Source organism: Staurois parvus, unplaced genomic scaffold, assembly GCF_062004578.1.
Source record: "Staurois parvus isolate SC_StPar_1 unplaced genomic scaffold, SC_StPar_1.0 ptg003914l, whole genome shotgun sequence".
Taxonomy (NCBI): Eukaryota; Metazoa; Chordata; class Amphibia; order Anura; family Ranidae; genus Staurois; species Staurois parvus.
In genome coordinates this window covers 55001-65249 of record NW_028321709.1, presented here as the reverse complement: position 1 = coordinate 65249, position 10249 = coordinate 55001, and the positions used below count along the sequence as shown (strand labels likewise).

The 10249-nt window shown below is 52.9% G+C and overlaps 1 protein-coding gene across 1 annotated transcript in view; it reads left to right on the top strand.

Annotated features, from left to right (window-relative positions):
• The first annotated feature begins 6739 nt into the window (after positions 1-6739).
• LOC149427288 (protein mono-ADP-ribosyltransferase PARP3-like) overlaps positions 6740-10249 on the top strand; it is a 26092-nt gene continuing 22582 nt past the window's right edge. Inside the window, exons 1-2 of the mRNA XM_089668164.1 lie at positions 6740-6985; positions 8895-9032. Of these exons, the coding sequence (XP_089524290.1) occupies positions 6773-6985; positions 8895-9032 (351 nt within the window). The 5' untranslated portion in view covers positions 6740-6772. The remainder of the gene's footprint in view (positions 6986-8894; positions 9033-10249) is intronic.

Below are 10249 nucleotides of genomic sequence, written 5' to 3'. Positions count from 1 at the left end.
GGTCTATCATGTCCCCACGTCCTGCAGTCTTCCCATTGGTCTATCATGTCCCCACGTCCTGCAGTCTTCCCATTGGTCTATCATGTCCCCACGTCCTGCAGTCTTCCCATTGGTCTATCATGTCCTCACGTCCTGCAGTCTTCCCATTGGTCTATCATGTCCCCACGTCCTGCAGTCTTCCCATTGGTCTATCATGTCCCCACGTCCTGCGGTCTTTCCATTGTCCTATCATGTCCCCACATCCTGCGGTCCCTCCCATTGGCCTATCATGTCGCCACATCCTGCGGTCTTCCCTATTGTCCTATCATGTCCCCACGTCCTGCGGTCCCTCCCATTGGTCTATCATGTCCCCACGTCCTGCGGTCTTCCCCATTGTCCTATCATGTCCCCATGTCCTGCAGTCCCTCCCATTGGTCTATCATGTCCCCACGTCCTGCGGTCTTTCCCATTGGTCTATCATGTCCCCACATCCTGCGGTCTTCCCCATTGTCCTATCATGTCCCCATGTCCTGCAGTCCCTCCCATTGGTCTATCATGTCCCCACATCCTGCGGTCTTTCCCATTGGTCTATCATGTCCCCACGTCCTGCGGTCCCTCCCATTGTCCTATCATGTCCCCACGTCCTGCGGTCCCTCCCATTGTCCTACTGTATCACGTCCCCGTGTGCCATTCAGTGCTTTATTTTAGTACTTTGCACCCAGTAGACATCTGAGACGCACCGATGCGATTCCCCCAGTTGGCGCCTTATAATCTCCGCTCCCTAATGGATCATTTGTTGCCATTTGAGACTTTATTTGCAACATCGGTTTCCTGCTGCAACATCTCATTCTCCATCTCTGACAGTCAATGGCCCAATCAGAGGTGATGAAGACGTCTCCTGTGTATAAGGGACACATTGTAGGAACGATTGTGTAAGATCGGGATATACAGCGCCGGCTGTGATTGGACGATTCATACAAAGGACGAGTGTGAGTGATTTTAGGGAAGTGACTCAATATCAGAACGTTCCCAGCGGTGAAATGCCTTTCCGCTCACTTTTCAGAATTCCCCGCGACGGATGTGAGTCTGTGACACCATTTATATTCAGATTTCTACAGATCTGAACACCAGGAGAGCCCATTGGACCCAACCGGCGCTGGCAGCTGAGCCCTTCCCAGGTGGTGTGACGCTGCCGCCAGTGACTGCGGCCAATGAGATGAATGCACTGATCAGTCACTCATATGTCCTGCAGACAGAGCAGATTTTGGGCGTCGTTCACCGGTGGAGGGGCGTGTTCACCCGCATAGAGACGTACAGATGTTCCGTACCGCCCCGGGCAGGCAGTCCCATTCATGTCAATCAGGATGCAGCAGCTGCAGGGCCCGGACAAGGGGTGGGCAGGAGGGGCGGCTGCCCTGGGCATTGTGGTATCATGTGATGTGCGGGGGCACCATGAGGGGATCGGGGGGAGGAGATCTCTGTTGGGAGGGCCGTGTTTACCCGCATAGAGATGTATTGTATAACATATTCGAAATAAACTCAATTAAACAAATCTAAAACTGAATAATAATAATAATATACATATATAAGTAAAAATGAAATATAAATAAATACAAAAATGGATAAATACATAAAGTCCTTTATATACAGAATATATATTTAGTTGATCCAGAGGAAGGCGAACACACAATGCATACTCCAATTTGCTGTTGTTGGTGAAAAACATAAACTGTGAAGAGAGAAACGCAACAATGTAACTGCGAGGAAACAAAGTGCTAAAAGTATTGTGATACCGTCCTGACACTGTGAATGGATGGAACAAGAAGTCTATGTAGTGAGTGAGGGCAGAGTTCAGGGATTGGGCTCAGTGAGGTGTGTGTGTGTGTGTGGGGGGGGGGGGGGGGGGAGAGATAAGAGGTCATGTGATCTCTATGGCAGTACATAGTATATATAGGAGGGGTATATTTGCATTATCAGTAATAAATACATAGGAGAGGGTGAAGGTCCTTCCCTGGTCAGATAAGCCTTCCTTCCTGTGAGGGGTTGTGAATGGGGTTTGCTTTGTGACAGGTTCTCTTTGAGTCCTCATGCACACGGGACGTTTTTTACAGCGGCTGTTTTTGGCGGGTTTTTTTTCTACAACCAGTAAACTCCCCAGCATGTTGTCCTATGTGTCTGTGCACACATAGGCTTTAACCCCTCCCTGCCCACCGGGCACTTCTACCCCCTCCCTGCCCACCGGGCACTTCTACCCCCTCCCTGCCCACCGGGCACTTTTACCCCCTCCCTGCCCACCGGGCACTTTTACCCCCTCCCTGCCTACCGGACACTTCTACCCCCTTCCTGCCTACCGGGCACTTCTACCCCCTTCCTGCCTACCGGGCACTTCTACCCCCTTCCTGCCTACCGGGCACTTCTACCCCCTTCCTGCCTACCGGGCACTTCTACCCCCTTCCTGCCTACCGGGCACTTCTACCCCCTTCCTGCCTACCGGACACTTCTACCCCCTTCCTGCCTACCGGGCACTTCTACCCCCTTCCTGCCTACCGGGCACTTCTACCCCCTTCCTGCCTACCGGGCACTTCTACCCCCTTCCTGCCTACCGGGCACTTCTACCCCCTTCCTGCCTACCGGGCACTTCTACCCCCTTCCTGTCCACCGGGCACTTCTACCCCCTTCCTGCCTACCGGGCACTTCTACCCCCTTCCTGCCTACCGGGCACTTCTACCCTCTTCCTGCCTACCGGGCACTTCTACCCCCTTCCTGCCCACCGGGCACTTCTACCCCCTTCCTGCCCACCGGGCACTTCTACCCCCTTCCTGCCCACCGGGCACTTCTACCCCCTTCCTGCCCACCGGGCACTTCTACCCCCTTCCTGCCTACCGGGCACTTCTACCCCCTTCCTGCCCACCAGGCACTTCTACCCCCTCCCTGCCCGCCGGGCAATTCTACCCCCTTCCTGCCCGCCGGGCACCTACCCCCTCCCTTCCCGCCAGGCACTTCTACCCCCTTCCTGCCTACCTGGCACTTCTACCCCCTTCCTGCCTACCGGGCACTTCTACCCCCTTCCTGCCTACCGGGCACTTCTACCCCCTTCCTGCCTACCGGGCACTTCTACCCCCTTCCTGCCTACCGGGCACTTCTACCCCCTCCCTGCCTACCGGGCACTTCTACCCCCTCCCTGCCTACCGGGCACTTCTACCCCCTTCCTGCCCGCCGGGCACTTCTACCCCCTCCCTTCCCGCCGGGCACTTCTACCCCCTTCCTGCCCACCGGGCACTTCTACCCCCTCCCTTCCCGCCAGGCACTTCTACCCCCTCCCTGCCTACCGGGCACTTCTACCCCCTCCCTGCCTACCGGGTACTTCTACCCCCTTCCTGCCCACCGGGTACTTCTACCCCCTTCCTGCCTATCGGGCACTTCTACCCCCTTCCTGCCTATCGGGCACTTCTACCCCCTCCCTGCCCACCGGGTACTTCTACCCCCTTCCTGCCCACCGGGCACTTCTACCCCCTTCCTGCCTACCGGGCACTTCTACCCCCTTCCTGCCCACCGGGTACTTCTACCCCCTTCCTGCCCACCGGGTACTTCTACCCCCTTCCTGCCTACCGGGCACTTCTACCCCCTTCCTGCCTACCGGGCACTTCTACCCCCTCCCTGCCTACCGGGTACTTCTACCCCCTTCCTGCCCACCGGGTACTTCTACCCCCTTCCTGCCTATCGGGCACTTCTACCCCCTCCCTGCCTACCGGGTACTTCTACCCCCTTCCTGCCCACCGGGTACTTCTACCCCCTTCCTGCCTATCGGGCACTTCTACCCCCTTCCTGCCTATCGGGCACTTCTACCCCCTTCCTGCCTACCGGGCACTTCTACCCCCTTCCTGCCCACCGGGCACTTCTACCCCCTTCCTGCCCACCGGGCACTTCTACCCCCTTCCTGCCCACCGGGTACTTCTACCCCCTTCCTGCCCACCGGGTACTTCTACCCCCTTCCTGCCCAGGCCAATTTTCAGCTTTCAGCGCTGTCGCACTTTGACAATTGCGCGGTCGTGCAACACTGCACCCAGAAAACTTTCTTTTGGTGGTATGTACTCTCCGCTGGGTGTTTTTATTTTTGCACTATAAACAAAAAAAGAGAAAAAAATTTGAAAAAAGAAAGTTTTTGTTTTTATTATACAATGTTGCAAACAGGTAATTTTTCTCCTTCACTGATGTGTGTTGATGAGGCGGCACTGATAGGCAGCACTGATGGGTACTGATAGGCAGCACTGATAGGTGGCACTGATGATGCTGCACTGATATGCAACAATGATGGGCACTGATGGGGGGCACTGACTGGCGGCACTGCTGGGCACAGCTGGGTTGCACTACTAGGCACTAATGGGCACAGTTGGGTGGCATTGTTGGGCACAGTTGGGTGGCACTGATCATTGGTTAAGTGCAGCTGATAACCGGCAACTGCATTTACCCGATGATCTGCTGTTGTCATTGGACACAGCTGATCACATGGTAAAAGGCCGCTGTGATTGGCCTTTTACCTCATCACTTGATCAGCTGTGTCCATAGGATTGCCGGGTGCGTTCCCCGGGGACGCGTGGGAGGGTGCGTTCTGGGAGGACATCATATGACACCCTCCCAGAAGTGGGCAACCGCGCTGTAGCCATTATTCGGTTAATCAGCATTTTTTTTGCTGGAAAAACCCCCCAGAACTAGCGGGCTTCTAGAGGAGTTTTTTTAGCTGTAAAAACGCTCTAACGCTGGTAAATGCGATAAAACACGACAAAATTAAGGGGTTTTTTTAGCAAAAATTTTATTTATTTTTTGTGTGTTAAAAAATGCAAACGCGGAAAAACCCAGCTAAACGCTAATGCAAAAATGCTAACAAAAAGCCTGTGCAGGTTGTGTGTGAGCCGTTTCTGCGTTGCGTTTTGCATTTTTGCACCTGTGTTTTTGATGCGTTTTGTGTTTTTTTTTTTTTTTTTCCCTTGTTGCTAGGCAGATTTAAAATGCAAAAAGAGCATCGAAAAAGTGGGAAGAATGCAGCAAAAACGCAATACATGCTATTCTGCAGCGTTTCCATTGAAGTCTATAGAACCAAAAACAACTTTTTGCATTAAAAAAAAAGTCCCCGCCCCTTTGCAAAAAAACGCCCTGGGTGAAAACGCGGAGATGTGAACGTGTCCCATAGGAAATCATGTTAAATGGGCCGTACTGCGTTTCTGCAAAACCCTTCGGTGTGAACCGAGGGTGAGGCTGGATCAATGCTGTTCACTGTACCTGTCAGTGGTCATAATGTTATGGCTGACTGCTGTGCAGGACAAGAATGGTTTAAACACCTTTTTTTTAAAAAAAAAAAAAAATAACAACCAGAGAAAAATTGACACAATTCCTTTTATTGTTTCCAGTTTGGTTTCCTTTTACTCCCGCCCCAAAGTACCGTATAGAACGGACCCCCCTGGGAGCCCTCCAATCACCAGGGGGTACACCTAGCAGAATAGGGGCTCAGTGCTCCCTCTGCCTTACTCCCGGCTGACCCCCATCCACTCTATTGAGCCCCCAGCGTATACCCTGTGCGCCACATCTCCTGACCGCCACCATCAGAGGCAGCTTTACATCACCGGCCCACCTGCCTGTTCAATGCAAAGAGAACCTGTCACGTCTCTTGAAAATGTTGATCAGACCATGGCCTGTGTCCCCCCCCCCCCCACCATATATCCAGTCCTGGTTCTAAATTAATCCAGCCGGCGGCCTGCGCTTATTGTAACGGCCCAGAAACAGGTTTTTCATGTATCACAAGCGGAGTATTGTTATATAATAAATACCTAAAGAAACCTCGGAATTTGCGCTTTTTAATCTCGCACCGCGGCTGTTACAGATATGTAAAGAATTTCTCCGGAGCTACAACCGTAACTAACAGACGTTTCTGCTCCGGGGTCACGTGACCACACCTTGGTGTCAGTTATTAGAACAGGTCACCTGTGGAGGGACGGCTGCTGTGCGTTCTCTGCGCTGCCATAGCATTGAGAAGGAAACTCTGCGGACGCACCCAGAGAGCAAACAGCAGGTCTGAAGAGACCCGGAGAGACGCTCATTTTCTGTTCTAAGCTTTTTTTATTCTATTCTTTTCCATTTCATTCTATTCTTTTATTTTCTATTCTATTCTGTTTTATTCTATTCTTTTTACAATTCAAATTTTGGAAGGTCATATTCTAACACTTCTACACAATCTTTGCAGGAAATCCGCAATATTCAGCAATATGTAATGTATGTATTCTAAGGGGTGCTGTGCTGGAGTGTGCTGGAGGGTCTAGTAATGCTGGCCTATGGGGAATCTATGATACTTTGTTCTATATTTTCTAAAATGGCCGATACTGGGAGGTGGCTTGGGGGTGGAACCAAAGGATGGTGCTTGGGGGTGGGTAGGGGGTGGAGACAAAAGGTGACTTGGAAGGGGGGGTTGGGGGGAGCACCTGCACCTAAGGCCCTGCTGCTACCTAGTCTTTTATTCTGCACTACAAGTCCTGATGAAGGGGGGCTGGGGGGGCCCCTGAAATGTGTTGACTACTCCTGTGACTCTCACTTTGGCAAATAAAATTCAACTGAACTTATTAAACTTAGTTGGCGCTCTCATTCCTTGACTTCTTGCATAGGTACAAAATCAAGAAGAGAGGTAAATGCAGGGCGACCTATAATCAATCTATAATCAATCAATCAATATTCAACCTATAATCAATGATGTGTTCAGCGGTTCGCCATTCATCCCATTTTCTGGTTGCAGAGACGGCCTACAAAGATGGCTCCCAAGAGGAAGGCGGCGGCCAAAGCCCAGAGCACCAGGAAAGGCAAGAAGACAAAAGTCAAAGAAGAAATTAAGGAGGAGGAGATTCAGGCCCCGCCCCCCGACCGCTTCCAGAGTGCCGTACAGGCGCTAAAAGCCGCTTCTGGGAAGAAAGGGAAGGCCAAGATAGACTCGGCTTGTTCGCTGAGCAGATGTTCCGGATACGAGGTGAGTGCTGAGCTGTGGGAACAATCCCCAGAGAGCAATCATTTTTAAGCGATTGTAGAACAGCCAATCAGAAGCCAACAAAAAAAAAAAGACCACTAAAGTTTATACTGCTTCTAGTTTGCCTTCCCTGGTCCCTCCCTCCACCCTCACCAACATGCTAAATAAAACTTTTACATTTTCATTACGTACCTTAGTTTAGATCCACTGACACCATCAGTGGGTCTCTGTGCTTCACTATGCAATGCAGGCACATCGTGGCTGTTGGGAGGGGCCGGAAGGATGCTGCCTGAAAAACATCCCAGCACCCCACATCAGTTCTCCTCTCTAAAGCCCTCAGCTCTGATGCAAGCAGTGGGCTGGCTTAATGGGCGGGTTTCAGTCTGGAAGAGTGGGTGTTGCTAGGCAAGTTGTATTTACATAGGTAACGCCCACATGTGATGCTGAGTCTGCATGATTGAAAGCAGTGGGCTGGGTCTTGGGAGGAGTTATGCAAATATCATAATGCTTTGCTAAATGGATGCAAGTCTGGAGGAGTGGGTGTTCCTAGGCAGGTTGTATTTGCATAGGAAACGCCCATATTTGATGCTGATCTCCATGACTGAAAGATTTTTAATTCAATGAATGAAGGGGGGGGGCAAGGGATAGTCAGACTGGGGAGGGAAGTTCTAGATGATGCTGGACGTCCTCCAGCCAGGAAAGGAGGCGGAGCTCCATCTGACCTGCCGCAGCTTCTAATGCACATTGTGAGAAGCTCCCAGTGTGCGGTGATATCAGAGGGAGCCGTTTCAGTCCAGGAGAGGAGCCGGCGCACCTGTGCAAGACTGAAGGGGAGGAGCCAGTACACCTGTGCAAGACTGAAGGGGAGGAGCCGGTACACCTGTGCAAGACTGGAGGGGAGGAGCCGGTACACCTGTGCAAGACTGGAGGGGAGGAGCCGGTACACCTGTGCAAGACTGGAGGGGAGGAGCCGGTACACCTGTGCAAGACTGGAGGGGAGGAGCCGGTACACCTGTGCAAGACTGGAGGGGAGGAGCCGGTACACCCGTGTAAGACTGGAGGGGAGGAGCCGGTACACCCGTGCAAGGCTGAAGGGGAGGAGCCGGTACACCTGTGCAAGACTGGAGGGGAGGAGCCGCTACACCTGTGCAAGACTGAAGGGGAGGAGCCGCTACGCCTGTGCAAGACTGAAGGGGAGGAGCCGCTACGCCTGTGCAAGACTGAAGGGGAGGAGCCGCTACGCCTGTGCAAGACTGAAGGGGAGGAGCCGCTACGCCTGTGCAAGACTGAAGGGGAGGAGCCGCTACGCCTGTGCAAGACTGAAGGGGAGGAGCCGCTACGCCTGTGCAAGACTGAAGGGGAGGAGCCGCTACGCCTGTGCAAGACTGAAGGGGAGGAGCCGCTACGCCTGTGCAAGACTGAAGGGGAGGAGTCGCTACGCCTGTGCAAGACTGGAGGGGAGGAGTCGCTACGCCTGTGCAAGACTGAAGGGGAGGAGCCGCTACGCCTGTGCAAGACTGAAGGGGAGGAGTCGCTACGCCTGTGCAAGACTGGAGGGGAGGAGTCGCTACACCTGTGCAAGACTGAAGGGGAGGCCAGAGATGTGGGGGGGGAATTAGTCCAGCAGTGAAGGGGTTAATCTGGCACTCCTCTGAACAGACAGAATTTTGCATTAAGTGGCGGAGGGGAGGAGCTGGTACACCTGTGCAAGACTGAAGGGGAGGAGCCAGTTCACCTGTGCAAGACTGGAGGGGAGGCCCGAGGATAGATATAGCAAAAATCAAAAAAAAAACAAACAGGTTGGGTGGACCACTTGGTATTTTTCTGCTCCTAGTCTTCAATGTCTCTGATGCTTCATCCTATTATCGCATCATCCTGCACATGACTGCATTTTTCTTGGTCCTTATTTCAGGTGTTCGAGGACTATGACTGCATGCTGAACCAAACTAACATCGGGCACAACAACAATAAATACTACATCATCCAACTTCTCCACTGCCCTGACAATAAGCCACCCCAGTACGTCACCTGGAATCGCTGGGGCCGTGTGGTGAGTACCGCCAAAGCAAGCAAGGTCCATGAAGACATGGTTTGGCCAGTTTGGTGCTGGGGGACTCGATTGTCCTGCACACAGTAGACCACCAAGGTTATGGATCAGGGGCGGACTGACCATTTGGAAACTCAGGCACTGCCCGAGGGCCCGGGGTCAGTACGGGGCCCCATGAGATGCCCCTGGTACCTTTTTCATAGGCTATTTTGAGTTCGGGCAAGGACACAGGGGCCCCATGATCCCCTATTGCCTGGGGGCCCCATGAGTTGTCACTCCGCCCCTGTTATGGATAACAGCCATGAAACCTCCTCTTCCTACAACAGGTCATCAGTGGTGCTATCCTTGAAGCTACCTGCAACCTGATTGGGTAAACAGAGCTGTCAACCCCTCCAAATGATTGTGTTCAGGTGCACAAGGCCTACTCCATAGAGACAGGGTTTGATCGGCTCCATAAAGACATGGTTTGACCGGCTCCATAAGGACATGGTTTGACCGGCTCCATAAGGACATGGTTTGATCGGCTCCATAAAGACATGGTTTGATCGGCTCCATAAAGACATGGTTTGACCAGCTCCATAAGGACATGGTTTGACCAGCTCCATAAGGACATGGTTTGACCGGCTCCATAAGGACATGGTTTGACCGGCTCCATAAGGACATGGTTTGACCGGCTCCATAGGGACATGGTTTGACCGGCTCCATAAGGACAGGGTTTGACCGGCTCCATAAGGACATGATTTGACCGGCTCCATAAGGACATGATTTGACCGGCTCCATAAGGACATGGTTTGACCGGCTCCATAAGGACAGGGTTTGACCGGCTCCATAAGGACAGGGTTTGATCGGCTCCATAAGGACAGGGTTTGACCGGCTCCATAAGGACAGGGTTTGACCGGCTCCATAAGGACAGGGTTTGACCGGCTCCATGCGGACAGGGTTTGACCGGCTCCATGCGGACAGGGTTTGACCGGCTCCATGCGGACGTGGTTTGACCGGCTCCATGCGGACGTGGTTTGACCGGCTCCATAGGGACGTGGTTTGACCGGCTCCATAGGGACATGGTTTGACCGGCTCCATGCGGACAGGGTTTGACCGGCTCCATGCGGACATGGTTTGACCGGCTCCATGCGGACATGGTTTGACCGGCTCCATGCGGACGTGGTTTGACCGGCTCCATGCGGACATGGTTTGACCGGCTCCATGCGGACATGGTTTGA